Source organism: Crocodylus porosus, unplaced genomic scaffold (genome assembly GCF_001723895.1).
Source record: "Crocodylus porosus isolate Cpor-Errol unplaced genomic scaffold, CroPor_comp1, whole genome shotgun sequence".
NCBI lineage: Eukaryota > Metazoa > Chordata > Crocodylia > Crocodylidae > Crocodylus > Crocodylus porosus.
In genome coordinates, this window is record NW_017728909.1 from 67,116,698 (window position 1) to 67,140,256 (window position 23,559).

At 40.7% G+C, this 23,559-nt stretch overlaps 1 protein-coding gene across 1 annotated transcript in view; it reads right to left on the reverse strand.

The window, feature by feature from the left end:
- Positions 1–23,559, reverse strand: part of ST8SIA4 (ST8 alpha-N-acetyl-neuraminide alpha-2,8-sialyltransferase 4) — a 119,925-nt gene that overhangs the window by 68,990 nt on the left and 27,376 nt on the right. Inside the window, exon 3 of the mRNA XM_019532418.1 lies at positions 21,454–21,711. Coding sequence (XP_019387963.1) covers positions 21,454–21,711 — 258 coding nt within the window. The remainder of the gene's footprint in view (positions 1–21,453; positions 21,712–23,559) is intronic.

Sequence of the window (23,559 nt, forward strand, 5' to 3'; positions counted from 1 at the left end):
ATATGGATTATGGATAATGAGCATAACTGTAAATATTAAGGCCTGATTTTTATTTTGTTTGGTTTGGTTTTGGTGATAGTAAATGTGCTCCGAGCGGCTGTTGTTTCATGAAAGTATTGGGATGTCCATTAGGATAGTTTCCATTAAGATGCAATGGCAATATAGAAGTCTGATAGGAAAATTAATAGTATTACATGAAAATGCAATGTTTATCTGACTTATGCTTATTCCCTACCTATTTCAGAGTCATACAGTCAAAGAGAAGTAGGGCTGGGAGGGACGTCCAGAGGTAATCTAGTCCAACTCCCTGCCTGCAGCAGGATCATCCCTATCCAAACCATTGTATACAATCCATAAACTAAACTATACATAAAACTACCATCAACCCTGACCCAACAAAGACTTTACACCCCAAAGTCTCCCCTGCCACAGGTAAAGCAGGGGAACCATGGCAGTCAACAACCTGCTTCTATAAAGTATTGATAATATATGCTCAAGAGATCCTGGATAGAGGGGTGCACTCCCCACTACAGAGGAAGGCAACCCCCACCCCCCCACAGTCTATACCAAACTGACCATGGGGTAAAATTCCTTCCCGACCCTAAATACGGTAATCGGTCTGACCCTTGGCAGGATCCTCTATGCAGGAACCTCCATTTTTGGTCCCTGAAGGAGCATTGGCACACCCTAGTCAAAGTCCCTGGCCTTTGCTGTAGCCAACACCCAGTGTCTGTGAGGAAGACTTAAAAATATCTAGACACAGAATATCTAGAATATCTAGAAGAAGAAAGCAGGGAGGGGCACTTAACTAGAAAGGGCTATTTCCTTCAAATAATGTGATTCCAATAATTATTGAACATAAGACATCAATGCAGATAGTTTTCTCAACCTACTATGGCCTACTATAGAAATAGTGCAAATACCTACAAAATCTCAAAATTAAAAAGCACGCTCTTAACAAAGAAATACATGGTAAAAATGTTTATGGCATTCTAAATGACCTCTTCAGATTAATCACATTTTTATAATAAACTGTTCCTACCAAGTAATTTAGGCTACCAGCTAGTAAATCTGATATCAAGATTTCTTTCAGATTCTGTTTTTAAAATAATACTTGGTAGACAGATACATGTTACAGGGATGGATATCTTATAAGAAAAATCGTTTCAATTCTGCAACTATCCACCTTGACTGAGGTTTAGAATGATGTTTAAATATTTATGCCATTCAATAAAATTGGACATAAACTATTCCCCTGGAGACATTTATTGTTTGTATGCTTTCTGTTTTGATTTTTATACAAGTTTAATGTTATTTTTAGTGTCTCTGTTATTACGTTATCAGCAAAATGTTCTTAGCATTTCATGAAACTGGTGCTTTCTTTTGAATTCAGCACTTTCTTTGCTGAACAATAACTACCCACATCTAACTGCAATATGTTTATGCCATTAGACTTCACATATAATTATGTATTTCATTACTTTTTCTTTCTAGTTCATAAAGTAAATGTCTGCTCTCAAGAATCTACAATCTGGACATTTATATTTCTTTTCTGGAAGATTCAGATTCTAAAGCATTTGGTAGCTGTAATTCGGTTTCAGACTTCTTAGTGTCTCAGATATTCACATGTGAGTCTGCACATTGCACTTACACACTAAGCATGTGAAAATAATTTCCTGAATTGGTTTCTGATTTGTTTTTAGCTTTTAATATAGTGCTTTTTTCCTGTATCATGATTACAAATGTATTTAAATAACAAGTGTATTTTCTTCTTAGCCAACAAATATCTTCTACTATCTTTTCTGAACATTTTTCCATTCAAGAGAGTGCATAGGCATAGGCTTAAATTTAAGCTTGCGCTTAAGTTTTATGGAAGTCAGTGGGTTTTAAGCACACACTTGATGAGAACTGTATAATTAATTCTTCTGTATCTAGAGGTTTTTTACTGCCCAAAGGTTAAATAGTGCCCTTCAGTGGGCACAAAATAAACTTTAATTTCTCCCATTAATAAAAAGTAATATAGAAATGTCCCTGCCAGTGCCCAGTCAGAATTCATAAGGGAATAAATACTACACTGGCAGTTACTGGATTATATACTTCCCACTTGCCGCAGTATTGATATCTTCCAGCTACTTGGTTGTCTAAAATCATTTCAAATACATTTTTCTGGTACTCCCAGATTCTCTTAAAAAATATTGTCATCACTTCAGTCACCTTGACACTAAATAGGCCTTCCCCCATCAAAGCCAAGCAGGACAGACTTGAAAAGTTCCTCAAGTCACTTAGTAAAATTGTGAATATAAAAAGCATTCAGAAATTGTCAGTTCTGTCCTGCACTGTAGATTGACTCTAGGATGGAAGTAAACAGCTATAAATATGAGTACTGAAACTAATTCATCATGTTTTGCAGAAACTTGCAAAACTATCTCTACAGCTTCCTTACCATAGACTGATGAAAGAAATGATGCAAGCAGAAACTGTTCACACAAGAACTTTACGAGAAAAGGATGTTCTGCTTCTTCCCTTGTTTTTTTCTATGTAACTCTATATTGGTAGATAATTCTGGTGTTAGAAAAATAAAAGATAAATGCTTCTATATTTTAAAAAGCAGTCTATCAACAGCTTCTTACTTTCTCCTAGCTTCTCTCACTTAGAAAAGCCCCTGGTACACAACGAATGTTCTGAAATTCGTTTGATGGTATTGAGGTCTTTACCAAAAGGTAAACAGGAGGCGAAGGTTCATAGTATATGCTGGTTGTATCCTGTCTTTTACGATTACTTCCCTATCTAACAAAAAAGGTTACCCACAAAATTACCAATGCATATGATATGATACAATGCCGTATGATTTAAGCCTTGCTCTAGTTTTTTTTTTAGGATAGCAAACAATATATTTATTCATAAAATCTTAACTAGAATAAGCAAGCCATGAGAAGACAGTAAGATAAACATTCATCTTATGAGTTCATGTCAAATTAACCACATATGCTTTCATGAAAAAAAGTATTGTACAGTACTGGGTATGTATAAAGATTCCAGTAAAGCAACAGTAATCAGAGAAACACAATTTGAACAGAACTGCTGTGAAAGTCTTTCTTCTTCCAGACTTCTTTTCCAGGTGCAATAAATAATTCCTTGTTTACTGATCCTGATACAACTGAGGCATGCTCTTAGTTCCCTAGATCAAGGATCAAAGTGGATCAAATTCTAGTATATCCACCATATGGTATTAACTAGAAATATACTGCAAAAGCCAAATTATTCACATTAGTCTATTAATAAATGTAACACACCCAAAAATCTAAATATGGCTCTATATTATTAGTAAGAACATCAGCTTTTCTCCCTTCGCATCCGGGAAACCTTGGTAAGTTTCAAAACAAACTAATCACCACCATAGACCAAAATTGGAACCCTGACTCCAAAGATCCTGGGCTGCCTATGCATGTGCTCAGAGGTGTGGGCGGCAGCATTTTAATTAGAAAGGTTCCCCAGCAGACACTTTAATTAAAACAGCACAGCGTCACATGTATTAATCCCTCATGCATTAAAAAATTGCCACGAGACACTTCATCTAAACCTACATCAATGAGGTTTAGTCAAAGTGCTCCATGGCCATTTTTAATAGTGTGTGGGTTTAATACACGTGTTGCTGCAGCAACACTGGAGCATTCTAATTAAAATGTGAAGGAGCATGTGTGTAGGCAGCTATGAATTTCTGGAAACAGTCAAAATCTCTTAGCAGAAACTGACCAATGAGAGTAGTATCTACTCATTTATTTGCAGAAACTGACATCAATGTTTTAGATGCACTTAATGGAAAACAGTTTCATCATCTTGTCTTTTAACTAAATCTAGTATGCAGAAAGTGATCATTTTTGATAATGGGATGGACACTTTCATTTCATAAGATGGAAGAGCAATAGTAATAATTAGTAACCTGCATGGAATAGGGAATCATTATGAAGTACTCTGGAAGCCATTACACCTCCTGCTGTAAATTAGAGCAAATAGTCCTCTAATATAAGGCAGCTGGATCACCCCAGAATTCCTCACAATAGTGGCTCCACAATCACCCTGACACAGTCCTCTCTACCCTAAGGTCTCTCCTAGGCTACATAGGGATTATATCTGCCCCTTGAGGTCTCCTGTAAAACTTGTCACAGAATCCAGAGTTCTTGGCTGGTTTCATTAAAAAAGGGATGTATCATTTTTAAGGTCAACTGATAACAAGTTTCCTCATTTGTTGTTTTACAAAACCATAATTTATGCTGAAGATCATTATGTCCCTGGTTCTTAAGTATCACTATGCCCATGATGTAGATTCCTTTCATTTGAGGCAATGCAACAAAGTGATAGGGAAGGACTAAATGGTGGCAATCCACATTATTTACCTCTTTATTGGCAGTCCTTGCTGAACCATTAACCATGACTAACTGAGTTGTTACTGTTGTTTCCAGTACAGGTCCTTTGACATGGCAATAAAGAAAGGAATTTATATCGTTGAAAGTTTGCTATATATTACATGAAAAAGCTACATCAGTAAAATATGGTGAATGAGATTTTAATCACAGAAAACCAGAAAACTGAAAGTTGTAGTTCCCACAGTACCTATAACTCTGCCTTTTTGTGTGCATAGAGTTTTACTTATTACTCTATATAATATGATTAATCTGCATGGCAGCTCTCAAACCAAAATCAGAAAAACATATTATTGTAATATGGGGAATTTTAGAATCACTATCTAATTCAGTGGTGATGGTGGGGGTTAAAATTATGATTATTCATATTTTATGATATTTAAATAGATTTTTTTCCTGATTATAGAAGAGCTCTGTGGTTGTGATCTTGGAGTATAGCAAGAAACTGGACTTTTGATATTCAAAATAGAGAAGAAAAAATATTCCTTATAGTGAAGCTGTACTAACTGGTAAGTTACTTATCTTAATTGTAAAACGAAGGAAGTGAAGAAGCAAGCTAAAGAAGTAGACCATTACATACAGAAGTGGATGAAGAGATGTTTTTGTTTAAAAGGAGAAATTTAATTTTGATAATCTTAAAAGCAACTGAGAGTTCTGTCAGATTTAGAGATTTGTTGGAAGGAAAAAAAAAGTTTAAGTGTTCTGAGTGTTTAAAAGCAGTCTGAAAAAAGACAACCTCCCTTTGTTAATTAACAAGGATGTGTTAAGTGTTTTAATTTTACACAATTTACTTATACTTAATTTTACACAATTTTACTTATACTTTTAGTTATCTCTGTTCCTGGAAAAACATAAAAAGCTAGGCCTCTCTTGCATGCTCCAGAAATAAATCAGTTATGATGTCAACAAATTGCTTCTCTTAACCCTATCCTGTTGTGATATTTGACCAGTCCTCAATGTCTATATGAGTCATTGAATCATTATATTACTGTTTTACTAGACTCTGAATTAGTCTCTTGGCTTACCCTCCTCATCACAAACTCAGTCCAAGATTTATAAAATGGAGTGTTTAAGGCAAGGCTTCTCAGCTCTCAGGGCTTGTTACATGAGACATTTAGTATATATTCAATCTGTGCAGTAGTAAAGGTAAAACATGTCCTCAGCAGTCACCAGTTCAGGACTCCAATGCAGTGCAGGGGCTGTGACCCACAATCAGCTGCTTGTAGGTCCCAGTCCTGGCACTGAACTGGAACCAGTTCAAGACTGGTGCAGTACCAGGCCTGGGACCGACAAGCAGTGAACTGTGCTTGTATTATCTGTGTGGACTAGTTGGATGGTAACTGAATGTATGTTATTTAATATAATCCAGAGACATTCCTCCTGCAGAAAGTCCTAACTGCTATGATAAAATCATACCTAACGTGTTTTACAGCTTGAATACATGGACACTTGTGTGATAAATGCAGTTAACATGTCCTAAGCAGAATAGGTAAAATGGCTGTATCATTTAGTTTCCTAAATAATCATCCTGATTTTCTAAATCACTTGACCCCCAATGACCAGGCTGCATGTTAACCCCCCACAAGCCACATGCAACCTGTGGACTGCTGGTTGGACAGTCTTGCACTAAATCGTACAGCTGACAAATCTAAGGCCAATTTTTTTGCTGAGAAAAGAAGAAACAAAACAGAAATAAAAGAAAGCTGAACTTCTAAACTGTTAAGTGTTGAATGAAGTGAGCAATATAATTCTAGGCACCACCAGTATTGCTCCTTGCTCACATATTGTAATTAAAGCTAGTTTATTTCACACTAGGACGGTTTATAGGAAAAGAGAAAGGACAATAGAATAACACCTTCACAGAACCTGAAGGAGCACTGATGAAAATGTTTTAAAGTCTTTACTGAAATTGTCCAATGCCCATTCACATAACACCTAAAAGTGCAATTCTGCTCGGAAGAGTAGGTTTTCCCAAAAAACAAAAAAAAGAACACAATAAAAAAAAATGGACAATTTGATTCCCCAGACCTGCTCCCTATGCATACTCTGAACAAGACTTACTGTAACAATAACCAAAAATAAAAGGTTTCTATTACTTTTTTCCTCTGTAATTCCTACTTTTGGAAAGCCAAAATAGCTTAGATGAACCTAGTTAGATATCACTTTTTCTTGTGTATAATCAACACATGCTGTTTATTAAGTTCCAGCATGATGTACCTATGCAGACTTCATGAAAACAAGTAGGGTTCACTGAGGGAATAATTTCAAAATAATGGAAAAGTGGAAAAAAAGAGAGGCTGCTTTGGATGGCAAGAGCTTTGTTACAGAGCATGATGTGAGAGACAGAAATTCAGATTAATTCTCAGAAACCAGGCTGCGTTACCAGGAATAGCACCTGCAGCGGTGGGGTGGAGGTGGTGGATGTCACTTTCACTTATAAACTGTGCTTCTGAAACAGAATGAGTATGGACAGAACACAGGAACTCGATATGTTATTTTTTTAGGCTAGTAGTATACTTTAAATACAGACTTGTATGACATCAGCCATATTACCCACACGCAAAATTAAATTTTCATTGCTTAGCTATTTGAGAAGTTTCTGTTGAGCAGAAATGACGATATTTGTTTGGAGTGTAAAAAGACAAGTAGTTTTTACACACTGGAACTGTACTAAGCACTATGTTATTTCATTTAGCTAGAAACCTCAGAATTGGAAGAATTATTTTAGAGAATTTGCAGGCTTACAGAAAAGTCACTATTGGGTGAAGATTGCTGTGCAACAGAACTTTTACTTAGACGAGAAGATTCAAATGTTGGCAATTTTAAAGTGAATTAGCTTCTTCAGGACTTCCGTATTTTATTTAGAAGAGTACTGTTAAATGACTTTGTATGAGAAGATACAGTATTTGAGAATTTTAATGTGTTTTTCTTAAGAGAGGAATATATGATTTAACTTTTGATGGAACATTTACTGAAACATTTAAATATCATTTCAGTGAAGCTACAAAGCCCTTAATTGAGAGGCAACACTGAAACACCTTTACATGAAATAATATAATGCAATGCATTATATGAATATACAACAGAAAACTTTATGTGTTCTGCTTTTTTTCATAAAGTAATATCTCTGAAAATGAAAAGGAAATATTCTAAATGACAGATTCCATCCCCCTGTTCTTCCCCCTAAGCAGCAATAAGGCACTTTATAAAAAGTGCTATATAGTAGCCATAAAAGGATAGAAAATTTCTCCGTGTATAACAAAGAACTTGCACATACAGTTATGCTCTATGAAGTCTTTGAGTGGCAAGGCTGGAGACTGGAAAGGACTGAACAGTTCAGAAGTTGGCTATAGTGAAATGTACCATGAGGTTTCTGGACAGTATTGAAATTCACCAGCATCCCAGAATGGGCTGTTGTTAATTAAAGCAACCAGATACTACTTTAATGTTCACTGAGGGCACTTTACTTCTAGGAGGAATCAAACCCTTGGAAGGCATGTCTACACATTCATTAATGCACCATAATTACAGCTAATTACATTTATTACCTGTAATGACAGGTACTAATTTAATGTGTTGTAATTGGTGATACTGCGCATTAGCACAAACAAATGGTTTTTTGTGACGTTAACGTTCACTAAAGTAAATCTACTGTGCACTGATGGATAAACACAGATTTTGCACCCCACAATAATGTACAGTAGAATTAGTCTACTGCGCTCAGACCATCTCATGTAGATGTATCCAGAATATGAAAATGGTATGTTTCTAGTATATTTACTGGATTCAGCAAGACAGGATCAATGCCAGGTTTCACTGAACTTCTGGGCTAAGTACTGACAGTCAAAAAACCTGAGGCTGAATCAATTCAGTCTCTGCAGGTTTCTCTAACCAACGTAGATTGAACAGATAAGCAAGTGAACTAACATTCACTTTTCAAACAGAAAAGGCAGCCAGACCCCTGCAGTGGTCCATATCAACAGGTGCGGGGTGCTAGAGCCCACTTCCCAGCCTGGTAGCCATTGCAGAGAGCCTGGAGCCCTTTGATTCCCCAAGCCACACTGTTTCCTCAGCCTCCCAGTGAGCTGAGCAAGGGGTAGGGGGGGAAAAACCCACTGGCTAGGAGCAGCCCAAGAGGAGGAAACCAGAACTGGGGGCTTTACTCTGCCCTGCCCACAGCCAGGAGTGAGGCTGGAGTCTCCTAACCATGCCTCCTTCTCAGCCTCCCAGCCAGCTGAGGCAGCAGGGCAGGGAAGCCTACACCTGGTCTTGGCTCCACCCCCAGAGCTGGGACCCAGAAGCCACACCCCCTCCTTAGCCTGGAACTGGCTGAGGGGAGGGGAGGAAGGGAAGCCTGAAGCAGGGGGCTTGCTCCACCTCCTGAAGCTGGGAGCAGGGCTGGAGTCCCCTAGCCAAGGCCCCGTTTCAGCCTCCAACTGGTTGAGGGGAGTGGGAGTGGGAATGAAGCTCCCAAGAGGGCTTGGCTCCTCCCCAAGAATTGGGATCCAGGAGCCATGCCCACTCCTCAGCCTCCAGGTGGATGGGGGGAAGCTTGTAGCAGGGCTTGGCTCTGTCCCTCTGAGCTGGGAGTGGGGCTGAAGCCCCCTAGCTATGCACCCTTCTTAGCCTTCAGGCAGGTTGATGGGAGAGGGATGGAGAAGGGGTCATGAGAGGGCCTTGACCAACCCATCAGATCTGGGTTGGCTGAGGTGGGAGAGAAGAAGCCTGCACTGGGGCTTGGCTCTGCTCCCAGAACTGAGAGCAATGCCCCTTCTCAGCCTCTAGGCCAGCTGAAGGGAAGGGGATGGAAAAGCCCACAGTGGACCCATGCCCCACTTTCAGCTGGCCTGGAGGCTGAGAAGGGGAAGTAGTTAGGGGACTTGGGCCCCACTCCTGGTTCTGGGGGAGTGGAACCAAACCCCAGTGCAGGCTTTTCGCTCTTCCCAGCCAGCTGGGAGTTTGAGAAGGGGGTGTGAATCCTGGCTCCCAGTTCTGGAAGCAGAGCCAATCCCCACTGCAAACTTTGCCTCTCCCCCTCAACCAGTCCAGAGGCTGAGAAGGGAGTGTAGTTCCTAGTTTCCAGCTCTTGGGGGCAGAGTCAAGCCCTCTGCAGGCTGCCCTTCCCCTCCCCAAGCTGGCAGTACCTGGCTGGGGGTAGGGGTCTGGTTCCCTCCTCCCTATCTCCTGGTTCTCTCCTTCCCAGCTGGCTGGGGGTCTGGTGCCAGGCTCCACAGGTGGATTTTCACCCCCACTCACCCCATCCTCAGCCACCCAGAGTGACAGTGTTCCCACTAGGGAGCAAAGGGGTGGGGCATCCCCCGCTCACAGGAGAAGATAGTAACGCCCAGAGCTGCATCCTGGGAAGCGGAGTTAACTTGAACAGGGGGGGAGGGGGGCGGGATCTGGGACAGATGTTCCATAAACTGGTTTGACCTAAATCAGTTAAGTCTGATACTACATCCAACCAGGTTTATCTTAAAACAGTTTGGGCCATTTTAAAAGCTGTTTAAGTGCACTGAACTTCTGTTCTGATACAGGTTTAAATCAGTTTCTGATCACTTATACCAGTTTATGTGTAACTTCTGTCCCTAGTCCTGGGGAGTGACTCAAAACTCTTTCCTAAGCAGATGTTCAGAAACACTTGATCTCAGCCAAAATACACTCCTTTCCACTCTTCTTCTTCCACATTTTTTCTCAACTAAAAAACCCATGAAATGTGAGAAAGTAGCATGTAGCCACCTATTTTGATGACTGGTATTTATTGTTTATTTTAAGGGCAAATACATGTTTTTACAATTTCTCCAATTTGCACAATTCTTATTGAAACCTCACCAGCCCTGCAAAGGTTACATTGGAAAGGACCATGTTGTTTTGTATTTCAGATTAATGACATGAAGATAAACCTTACTGAAATTAACTGAGATCACTAACCCGTCTTACACAGACTACATAATCATGGAATAGACAGTTTGGGCCCTGATACTGAAATTAAGTTATGTGGGGGCTTTGTTAATATCTTGTGTGAAAATTTACATTCAAACAGCTATATGACACATAGTGATATGAAACCTACTGATTTCCTGAGGAAACCAATCTAAGAATACCAACTGGTAGTGCCTCAGGAATATATAATTTATACAGAAAAAGATGTAGCCATTTGAGTACTCCTGAGGCAACAATGATTTCTCTGAAGCCGTAGCAGCTTTATGAAGCCAGGGGAAAAAAAAAAGTCTATTTCAATTTCTTGGCATTTTTATTTTATAAGCAGGGGTAGAGGAGAGAAAGGAAGTCACATTCTCTGCCCTTAGCTATTGGATGAGATGTTAACTCTCACACTGCTCTCGTTAGAGGGTCTAGTCAGCAATTGAGGGTATAAGAACAAGAAGAAGGTAAGATAAAGTTAATTCTATCGGTATTTAAGAAGCTCACCAAAAACACTTTCAACCATTCACAAAAAAGCGTCACTCTCTCGCTTCTTTCCTTTACAAGCAGATAAACAAAACAATACCATGCCACTATAACAAAAAAGCAAAAGCAGTCATGATTTATCCAACTGCAAAGACAAGATCATTATACAAACAAACCTCTGACTTCTGGCTTCATTGTGCTAGGGCCCCAGAGATCTGTAACTATGGGCATAGTTATACTGGCAAATTCCACAGCAAAACACCTCACGACACTACATGGGCACTAACCATCAAACTGAAAATAATGTAGACAGCTTAGTGTGTCACAGGGCCAATAAGTTCTTCTGAGAAGCAATGTTTCATTATGGGTTTCTTTAGCACCATACAGCAGTAGTGCAGACATGCATGCCCTCAAATGTATTTTACTCAAAAATAAACCATTCTGTTCATACATTTCTAGGAGGAACCAGTATAAAACCAACAGAATCTGTCTTGGGTCATGTGACTGTTACTCATCTGAAGTAACCGTCATGAAGTTGGTCCAATAATAATAATTAAAAAAAAAAAATCAGAAATAAAAAACCCTTGCTGCTTAGAATCCCTCCATGGATGCTGTCTACAAGAGTAAAAGTACCAGCAAAAGAGGTGGATGAAGTAAAGGATTTATAACTTGTAGATTCTGCAGAAACCAGGGAAGGAAATCTGATTGTGGATAGCAAAACGAGTCTCCCAAGTCAACATCCTGTTCAGACTTAGCACTGTTCAGATCAACAGTGGTAGCCGGTGAATCTCTGAATTTAGGAATGTAGTGACTCATATTTTAGAGTTTAATTCAAGATACAACACATAACTTGTTTACAGTACAAGCTTATAAAATTAGGTTACAAAATCTACATGTCCCTACACTGGGATTACATCTCTCAGAGACAGTGTGGGTTGTTTTTGTCAAATATACGTAGTGGTCCCATAAAACCTAATTGCATGATTAGACCTTGAGACAGCTGTATTTATTTTTTTCCTTTGTTAGTAATATGTAATTTTCATAATAAAACTTTATCCATACATGATCAATGGGACTAGTAGCCTGAGAAAGGAGTGCAACTATATGAATAAAATATTGTGAAAAAATTCAGATACAACAGAAAACCAAGGATGATTTAACATTTAAGTGAGGCACTGTGAAGGAAACCAAGTCACTAGACACCAGTCAGGTACACTTGATACTACTGAAAAAGTGTCATAATGTGCTCCATAACAGTTTGCCCCGGTGACCTCCTCAGAGGTCAGGCAGGCTGCGGCGCTGGCTCGGGGTTAGAACCGGGTTGACCTTGTGTCCAGGAAAGTTCTGGGAAAAATTTTGGAGCTGAGTTGACCCAAACCCCAGACATTTGATCATATTTTAAAAAACTGCCTTGACAGAGATTGGAGGATCTAAAAAGAGGACATGTCTGGGAAAACCTGGATGTATGGTAACTCTAGATGAACATGAGAATCAATAATTCCCTCCTAGGGCTGCTCCTGGGGCAGACTACTTATGCTCTTCCCTTTACTCAAAGACTAAGCTTACAAGCTCTGTTTCACTTTTTAATTAATTTAGGCCTACATTTAGCAACCCCAGCTTTTATTTCATAGCCAAGTAATCCCACTGAAATGGACAGGACTCATTTTGAAATGAGGTTCTATGCAAGGGGTCCTTTTTTGTACCTTTGTCACAATAACCTACAAAAAATTTCTGAGAAAACACTACTACCCTTGAGTCCTATGGCAGGAAAAATAAAGCTATTTTTCATAAATCCTCAGCATTTTTAAAATTCAGAACCTAAAAGTAAACAATTGTCTTGGGTGCTCATGAAATCATCAGCTGTTATAGGAACATAAGAGAATCCTAAATTAATTTCTTGGCAGGTACAGAAAGAGCATTTAATTTTTCCTACCTAGTAAATGTATTAATTTTATTTTGTAATGCATGTCAAAGAAATATAAACAATATTTTAATAGGCACTGAGGAGTACAGGTTGTACAGGCAAGAGAGTGGAGAAAAAAGGTGGGAGTGTAGCTCTCTATGTTAGGGAGCAGTACACATCTTCCATCATCAAGGCAGGGATGGTGGGGGAGAATACTGAGGCATTGTGGGTCAGGATCCAGTGGGGGCCAGGGGAAAAGGACTTGGTAGCGGGGGTCTACTATAAACCTCATCAGGATGATGAGCTAGATGAAGTATTCTCCAGGCAGCTCTCAGAGGCCATTCAGACAAGGGAAGCAGTGGTCATGGGGGATCTAAATTACCCAGACATCTGATGGGAGGAGCAGACAGCCCAAACAAACCACTCACATAGGTTCTTATACTGCATGCAGCACCTCCACCTAAGCCAGGTGGTGTCCAGTCCCACCAGGGGTAGTGCCTTGCTAGACCTGATTTTAGCAACAGGACATGATATCATGGGGAACCTGCGAATACACAGTAACCAGGGAGATAGTGATCATCACTTGGTAGAGTTCACTATCCAGCAAAGGGTGGGAAAACTGTCCAGTGAGGCCAAAGTGTTAGATGTCAGAAGGGCCAACTTTAGTAAACTTAGAAGGCTAGTTAGTGCGGTGGCAGAACTCAAGAACATCAAGCAAATAGGGGTCCAGGAGGGTTGGAGGTTTCTCAAGGGAGTGCTCCTTGGGGCACAAAAGGAGTCTATTCAGGAAAGGGGTAATGGGGATAAAAAGGCTGAACAGGGAACTCCAGAAAAGACTGGGGGAAAAGAAAGAGATTTATAGGCAGTGGAAGCAGGAGGCAGCCACCAAGGAGGAATACACCTCCCTGGTGCACTATTGCAGAGAATCAGTTGGTCAGGCTAAGTCAGGACTGGAGCTTAGGCTAGCTACAACAATTAAGGACAATAAAAAGTCCTTCTACACATACATAGCGAGCAAAAGGAAGTCACAGAGTAACATAGGGGCCCTGAGGGACCAATCAGGACAGTTTGTGGTTGATGCAAGGAAAAAGGCAGAGCTCTTCAATGAGTTCTTTACTTCAGTATTCCTAAGTACTAACCAAGACAATTCTCTCACCTTGAACATAGACAGGTGTCTAAAAGGCACCAGACCACCAAAGGTTAGTGCTGACTTAGTTAAGGGGCACTTGGAGGGGTTGGATGGGTACAAGTCAGCTGGCCCCGATGACCTCCATCCATGAGTGCTGAAGGAACTGGCCAGTGTCATAGCTGAGCCACTGGCATGGCTGTTTGAGCACTCATGGTGCTCTGGCCAGGTCCCTGAGGATTGGAAAAGGCCCAATGTGGCACCCATTTTTAAGAAGGGGAGAAGGGATGAGCTGGGTAACTTTAGGCCAGTCAGTCTTACCTCTATCCTTAGGAAAATACTGGAAAAAATCAAAGAGCATATTTGTGAAGGCCCAGCACGGGAAACAATGCTGGAAGGAAACCACTGTGTGTTTGTCACAGGTAGATCCTGACTGACAAACTTTATAGCCTTTTATGGCCAGATCACACACTGCCTTGACACAGAAGCTGAGGCTGATGTCATCTACCTGGACTTTAAGAAGGCCTTCGACACAGTTTCATACCTATTCTCATAGGGAAGCTAGCAGGCTGTGGGGTCGATGCTTACACACTCAGGTGGGTGGCCAACTGGCTTAGGGACTGCACCTAGAGAGTGATGGTGGATGGGTCGTTTTCAGCCTGGAAGAAGGTGGGCAGTTGGGTTCCACAGGGTTCGGTCCTTGGACCGGTGTTATTTAATATCTTCAGTCAGTGATTTGGATGAGGGTGTGGAGAGCACCCTCTCCAAGTTTGCAGATGATACCAAGTTATGGCGCAAAGTTAGCACACTGGAGGACAGGGAACAGATACAGGCCTATCTGTACAGGTTGGATCAATGGGCAGAACAAAATAGGATGCAATTCAACAAAGATAAATGTAAGGTACTCCACCTAGGGTGGAGGAATCCCCAGCACACTTATAGGTTGAGGGATGACCTCCTTAGCAGCTCAGCAGCTGAGAGGGATCTTGGAGTCATGGCTGACTCCAAGATGAACATGAGCTGGCAGTGTAATGAAGCCATCAACAAGGCTAATCGCACCTTGTCATGCACTAGCAAATGCATGGCCAACAGATCGAGGGAGGTGATGCTCCCCCTCTATGCGGCATTGGTCAGGTCACAGTTGGAGTACTGTGTCCAGTTTTCGGCACTGAACTTCAAGAGGGACACAGAGAATCTGGAGAAAGTTCAGAGGATGGCCACTCACATGATTAGCGGCCTCTGTGAAAGACCATATAAGCGGAGGTTGAGGGATCCAGATCTCTTCAGCCTTCACAAGAGATATCTGAGGGGATACCTTGTAGCCACCTATAAGTTTATCAAGGGAGGACAAAAGGGAATTGCAGATGTGCTATTTACCAGAGTGTCCCTACAAGTAACTAAGAATAATGGCTGCAAACTAGTTGAGAGTAGATTCAGATTAGACATTAGGAAGAAATTTTTTACAGTAAAGGTGGCCAGAATCTAGAATGGGCTTCCAAGAGAGGTGGTGCTATCACCTAACTTGCAGGTCTTCAGGAGGAGGCTTGATAGACACCTGGCTGGGGTCATCTGACCTTGGTCTTCTTTCCTGCCAGGGGCAGGGGGTCAGACATGATGATCCTTGTGGTCCCTTCTGATGCTACAATCTATGAATCTATGATATATTTTAAAGAAGTCCTGTAAATGATCATATAGCAAAATTGCCACTTGCTGTACTTAATAAAAAGCTGGTTCTACACTTCTTTGGGGGTATAACATGAACTAGGAAACCTCAGGGAGTGAGAACTGCTATACCAAGACTGTGAGATAAACAAAAAATAGTTCAGATTTAAAATTGTTTACATACAGAATGAAGTTTTCAATCTGTTTGTTTGTAGGTGGAACACACACTGCCCTTGCCAACATGGGGAAATAGCTCAGGTTAGATGTGGAATACACCTTCCATGTTACCTTCTCAGATGGACACTTTTTTCAACAAGCACTTTTTTCTACAGTTTAGCTTAGCACATTCCAAAGCAAATTAGGCTTGATCACAGAAAGGCATGTTACTGCAGAATGAGCATGTCCACAATACAGAAATAAGGCAGAAGAAATAACGCTTAATTTTTAATAACTTCCTTGTTTAGACACGCCCTACATCATCCGGCTTCTCCCTCCCCAGCCCTTCTCTCCCCTCCCCTCTCCTTGGCATTGGAGGGCAGAGCTTAATAGGGACCTAGTCATCCACTGATAAATGTAGAAATGCTGTTCCTAATGGTTCCCTGTCTAATGTTCATCCCATTTCTTCTTGAAAACCTTCAGTGAAGAAGATTCCTTAACTTTCCTGGGCAGTCTGTTTCTCTACCTCACTGTTCAAACTGGAAATAATTTTCCTGATATCTAAATCTACTTGGCTGTAACTTAAAGTCATTGCTTTGCATCCTACCATCCACAACAGAGGAGAACAGTTATCCCTCTTCTTTATGGAAACCTTCCAGACATTTGAAGACTTGATTATTATTTCCCCCCTTGATCACCTAAATATGCCTAATTCTCCCAACCTGTCGTGGGAGAATTATGGTTATGTTGTGTTCAGGACTATGAAGTTTTTCAAAAATAGGTGCTTAAATTGTACGCTCAATATGGTAGAAACTGATAGTTACACTGACAAAATATACCATGTTTGCAAAAATTAAATATTTACATATGCATCTTTAGCACTGTCTAAAAAATGATAATTGCATTCTTGTAACAGTATAATTTCCTGAAACAATTACCTGTTTGTTCCCAGGTGGGTTTATTATGTGTGTTCGGGTAAGGTGCCTATTTTTAAAAATATGGCTTAATGATCCTAAAAGAAAATAGTTATTTCCTTCTCTAGTTGGCTCCATCCTCCAAGGGCAGGTGTGATATCATAGGAATACAGCATGCTGAGATAGATGTCTCAGAAAGAGGTGCCTACTTATTAATGACATTGGATGACTTTCAAAGGCATAATAAGCCACTATACAGTTTACATCAATTAAGTATTGAATGTCTCCACCTAGATGGTACCCCAGGCACATGTCAGTGGTTGTTAACTTGTTCAGGTTACATTAATGTAGCATCCAATTCCACAACACTATAATGGAGGATTATTAGATTTATTCTACCATAGTCCAGATACCTATATATTAGGACTGTGTGAAGCTTCGATCACTGATTTGATCTGGTGGAGATTTGGCATAATTCTGCTGCTGAATCTCTGAATCCGAATCGAATCAGGAGACCCTTTATTCTGTTTGAATTGAATTGGAAGCCTCCAAATCAATTCAGAGAGCTTTGAAGAGATTTGATGATTTGGACATAGACACAGCTTTAAATGTTTTTTCTACATACCTCAAGGTACCAGGAGGCTCATTAATGCTGAGATGATGGGGTGGATGGAGCATTTCATGGGAGTGTGGGGAGTCCCCAGCGTGCTCAGCAGTGGACCCAAAAGTGGAAAAGAAGCACTTCCAATTTGTTTCTGGGCCTGCTGGGGAGCATGTGGGGGAATCCCCCTCTGCCCCCTGGCTCAGTGACTGGTGCCTCCTGGGTCTGGGGTGGGAGGCACCTGGGGTCCCCCCCCATGCTCTACAGTGGGCCCAGAAGTGGACTGAAAGAACTTCTGGCCCACTTCTTGGTTTTCCACCAAGTGTGTAGGGCCCCTCCCCCATGCTCCTGGGGCATGGTCCATCCACCCCACCATCACCGCACCACACCTCAAGGTATGTAGAAAAAATCTTTAAAGCTGTGTCTGTGGCTGAATCACTGATTCTCTGAATCAGCCTCAAATCTTCAGATTTGGATATGGCCGAATCGAATCAGGGACAGCGATCAGAATTAAAAAAATCAAATCATTGCCCTCGATTCAGGCCGAACACAAATCCAAGTCAAATACGACCCATTTTGCATAGCCCTGATAAATATCCAGATGTCTTAAGTGCCTTTCATAACCTCAGTGACCCTGGCTGTATTTTCACTACCAGTGCCATCATTAAACAACAAAAGCACTGATAATAGGGTTAGCATGGCCTGGTTACTCCTGTTCAAAATATTTCACTATCACAGAAACAAAACCTAACTTTTAGTTATGTATTTCCTTGTATAATTCTCATAGAAAGAGAACAATAATGTGTTAACAAAACTAACTCAGTTAAATAAAATTTCACTGAAATTATATGATGCATGTATAATTTAAGATCTTTTGATCATGCTGTGCACCACATTATAAGATTCTGAGAGAGCTTTGTTCATTAGTCTGCACACTCTTCTGTGCTCATGATATACACTAGATATTATAGAATTCCAAATATGGTGGATATTATGTGTGTATTTCATTTTTAGTGGAAACAACCAAAAGTAAAGAAATCAGTAGAATGAGATGCTGGAGTGCCTTCTACAGCCCTTACAGCATAAAAATACCCAGAGTTAATTTGAATACTTGAACAGAGTGTTGTATACTTTCTTAAAGGGACAGGGTAGGGAGGAGGGAATATATTCTCTCTTTTCCTGTAATTTGAAATTTCAAGGAAGTCCTTACTATTGTATAGACTTTAAGCAAGAAAATGCCTCTTTAATGTAGTTTGGCTACACAGGGCTTGTGTACTTCTGAAGAGACTTAATGAAGATGAGTTGTAAATAAACTCATTGCAACATATCTCCAACACAAAGTCTAAAACAGAAGGTGGGGTAAATTAACACTAGTTAGATCAGTGGTTCTCAGAATCAAGGCACCCCTTTATAACTTTTGTGACCTGAGCAGCACCCCATTTCAACCCTTCCTGTTTTACATTAAATAAGAGTCGCCTAGCATCCCCTAGCATCCCAACATGCTCTTTGGGCTGGGCGGGACTCTCTGCTCCCTGGCAGCAACTCTGGCAGAGACTGCAGGTACAGCAGGGTCTATTTGGTTTCCTCCTGCTCACCACCTAACCCTCACCACTCCCTGCTGAAGCAGGGATTCCCCCCTTCTGTTTGCCTTATACAGACACCTCTCAGCATTAGCTAGCATACCACATGCTGGCTATGGTCCATGATGTGGGAGACGGAACAAAAGCAGACAGGACAGTATTGGATCTGGGGTTTTTGGAGCTAATCAACAGTTAGCTGGTAATTTCCCTCCATCCCTCCCTTGGAAAAAGTTGTTGAAGAAGAGTTTGAACTAATGAGAGAGCCTTTTGTTTTCTTAATGGGCTGATAAACACTGAGTTAGGGGTGATGAACACTGTGTTACCAACTCCCTGCTGGGCTTCTGGGGGGATGGGGGGAACTCCTCCCTAATCAGAATGTCCTGCCGGGGCCTGACCATGCCACCCATCAGCTCAGCACTGTAGAAGGGAAGGGAGGGGGCTCTAGCACCCCCTGCTTCTAGCCTGAGTCACCGCAGGCATGTGCCTTCATTTCTGGAATGAAAAGGGAATGTCTATCCACTTCCAAATTTGGTTCAAGCTTTGCAGGTTAAACTAACCTACAAAGATTGAATCAATTCAGGCTCAGGTTTTTTGAATTTCTGTCCGTAGCCTATATGCTTATCTCCTCACATCTCACTTATCTCCTCACACTTCCTGTGAGGAGACTTCAAAGGATCTCATGGTACCCCAAAGGTTTCCAGACCTTGGTTGAGAAGCAGTGTTCTAGATTAACTAAACCAGAGATGTAGAATATAAGCTTTTGTAAACATGGGGCTTATCCATCAGATGCTGAAGTTATATGCTAACTTCCCTAAGTCTTGGTAAAAAAAAAAAAGATGCGTTGCTGGCTAGCTTTAGGACATTTGGGACAACAGCAATTATTACTTCTGAAGTGAAAGGCATGTCTCCATTCTACATAGCTGGTTTGCAGGTTTTGCTTCCTGATATTCATACTGAGCTTTCTCATTATCCTTTTATTCACAGGGTAACTTTCTCTGATTAAACCTTTGAAAACATATCTTTTCTTCATTCCAAAGAACTTGAATTCCTTATTAATTCTCAGTTCCTATTAGATCTCATCCCCTAGTGTTATTTCAAGCTAGAAAATGTTTTCAGGATGAGAAGACGAAGGTTATAAAGAAGTTCTTTGACTGAAACAGGAATTAGGCACATGATTAAAGTAAAGCAAGTACTTAAGTATTTTGCTGAATTGGGCCTTTGTGAATTTGTCTTCACACCAAAGAATTTCCTGCAGGAAATCTGGTATCTGCATTATTATCTAGCCTGTCAAACTAAACACATTAGACCTGGGAAAGAGCATAACAGCAAGCAAAAAGACTCTAGGCTAAAAGCAGCTAAGCAATGGACTATTTATAATGAACTCCCTGGTCGGGTCCAGACGAACATGGATATGTGGTATGTGGCAACACAGATCCACCTGCAGCACCACACACTGCACATGCAGACATTCCCCACACTTCTACCTTACAGTACAGTGGGGGAAGGGGGAGGAGGCGGTTGATCCCAGGAGGTCCTGTGGTCAAAAAAAATAAGTGGGGTGGTGCATATGGCAGCAGCTCCAGAGCCCTGCTCTGGCTGCTGGACAGGTTCCCAGCTGCAGGAACACCACAGCTGCACTTCCCCAAGGCCCCCAGGACCCCAGATAAGGCTGCTGGGGCCAGCATAGTTGGTGGCCCCAGAACTAGCTTGCCATGCACCAGAGAATGTGTAGCATGGGCATTCTCCAGAGCCAAGTAGCAATGGCACAGGGTGTGCCCCTGCTACTTGTCCCTGGGGAAAAAAAGACAGCCATAGCCTGTCTGTCAGAGGCAGGAGGACTATCTTGGAAGTCAAAGTATTCTCAGTGGAAGGTAAGCACATGTGGGGAAAAAGAAGGCAACTGGTTACTGCCATTGTGGCCAACAGCTAACATAACTTTGAAATAAAATACAGCTCATCTACCTCCATAAACTACAAATGGTTTATTTATTGTAGGACAGAACACTGAGATATCAGAAAGGTAAAAGTTGGAGATAAACATAGTTTCCAATTCTAAAGTTTTCTTGTTCCTCTTCTCTCATGCCCAAAATAAAACAGAGGCCTATAACAAGAAGAAGAAAAAATCTCTCTCTGAGGTCTAAGAAGGTACAAGTGACATAGTATTTTTACATATATTTTTAGAGCAGGGATTTAGGTGTAGAGCTTCCAGTTAGCTTAATGGTAGCCAGCTGGTTAGATCCCAGTACATGATGCTGAAATTTTACCTCTTATGTATAAAGTAGTAATGCAGTAATTTACTGTTAACCCCTATCTACTATCCAAGCGCTAAGAAGGATATTTTGGAAAAATAAAATATATTCTGTTTACAATATGAACTCTATCAGAATAATGAATTTGCGTAATGTAAAATGAACAAACAAAAGCAATGAGTAACACGAATCTACCTGTTACCTCCAAATGTGCATACTTGTCTTTTTTCAAAATAAAAGTAAATTGTGTACTTTCCAAACTGGACTATAATTAAATTTAGGCATCATGCAGTGAAAGATATCACTTCAGATAAAATTCTCAGAAATTACAAATAATCCCTGAAATTGATACCTCAGGTTAAAGTATTTCTGCCAGTTCTTGTCCAAGGAACAGAAAGTAGGTTATAATCTCCAACAGCAGATGAAAACTCACCTTATTACAAAGTCATGGTTGTCAATCTCTTTTCCACATCCACTATCCAGGAGGATGCCAGAATTTCCAACAACTGCACATGTTTTAAACCGGCGGTTCTTCATTGGTGAGACTTCAGGAAGGAGCCTGTGCAAATCCTGAGAAATGTTTAGGGTGCGACGTCTGTCTAGCACATAGTGAATTACATCTCCTGGCTTGAAGCTGCTTTTGACTACTGAGACATCTCTTTCAGCATCTAAGAATCTAAGAATATTCTTCCTATGGTGAAAAAAAAATCAGACATAGTTTTCATTACTTACAATAAGTTCATCTGTTAGTAAAATGGTAGGAACTATATAGAAGTGTGAGGTTTCAGATTTTTCCAGTGGCTGTTTCTGCTATAACAGCTATAAAGCTGTTTTTTAGGACTTTATTGTAGAATTTTGTGGGCTTGATTAAAAAAGTAAATGTGACATGCTCCCTAAAAGCACCTAATCCCTCTATATTTCTGAAAAGACAAATTGACCATGGAATTAAGATTTAGAATTACATGGCGCATAATTTTTTGAGTAATATAAACCTGTTTGTTATATTGGTTAGATTTTGAAACAGACCACTACATTCCATTTGATTAACAACCTGTTGTTAAAAAGATTTACAAGTTAAAGATATATTGTATTCACATAATGATGATGGGACCTTCTATATAAAAAATCAAGGAATGATCTAGTTTGATTCTCACAACTTTGATCGACTTCTGCAGGCTAATAGTTGGATAATTGTTTCCCCCCCACCAATCTATAAAATTGAGCCTACTGATATGGAAATAATTAGGAGGTAAATATGGTTTACCATGGTACCATAAAAATCCATTATCATGGTAGAACAGAACTTTAAAAGATTTGCAGATTTTCTCTTACCATCTCACCTTTTAGTTTTAAACATCATCTTTCTATCATTACAGTTCACTGTATTTGCATATGTACATCTAACTGGTCAGCAAGGAACTCACACCCTATCTGTGGATAAGCACCCGAGTCACAGCTGCAGGCAGGTGTCTCTGTCCATTTGGGTTTCAGAGCCTAAAACTCACTCATGAAGGCAGGCATTCACAACTCTGCTTTGAAAGAACAGAGCAGGACATTGCAGAAGTGGTAGTATCAGAATTCACCCTTTACAGTATAGCTTCATGGTTAGAGCACTTGCTCAGGAAGTTGCCCTGCTCAGGCTGAGAGCCCAAATCCCCATCTTCTAAGATGTGCTCTAACCACCATTCTAGAGCTAGAGGCAAGCGGGAGACACTCTCACTTCTTCTTCTGGAACCTGCTCATTAGGCAGAAGATGATAAACAATTCATGGGGTCCAGAAAACAGAGCACAAACATAACTTAGGCTTTACTGATTTAACTAGAGTTGTTTAAACCAGACCTCAAGTTTAACTATAATAGCTTAGTTCACATTCAAAAGTCATAGTTAAAGCCCTCCTGTAGACATTCTCAAGTTAATTAAATATAAGGTTTAGGCTCCTCAAGGGGGTGCAAACAAACATCCACTGGACCCAGCTCAGACTTAGGCTGCTTAGTTTAAAGTTTCCTAAACCTGAGTCAGGATCATTCACAGCCTGTGAGGAGGAGCTTCATGGGCAGTCAGAAGCAAGTAAACTGGTTTGGGGGAAAGGGCTAGTGGCATGAGGGCAGGAGAGGTGGAATTAGGGGGACTAGAGGGTCCAGAGGAAGGAGTTGTCTAGTCTAGGGGTAGAGAGAACAGCCCAGTCAGGGTCAGGGGGTTAAAACAGCACTACTTCAGGGCTGTGGAAAGTGGATGGGCTTTCCCAGGCCCTGAGCTGTGCTGGAGATGCATGCAAGCATTCATTAGGTCAAGTTAACTTGTGCTGAGAACTATTAACTTGTGCTGAGAACTAACTTTAGATCAGGTGCATCATTTTTAGGGTGACATAAGCCCGTGATCCCTCACAATTGTAGGCTAAGTACAGTCAAAAAGCCTGAGGCTGAATTGATTTAATCTTCTCAGGTTAGTCTAAGCTCTGTAGATGGAATAGATAAGCAAGTGAACAAACATTCATCTTTGATTCCAGAAATACAGCCACATGCCTGCAGTGGCTCAGGCC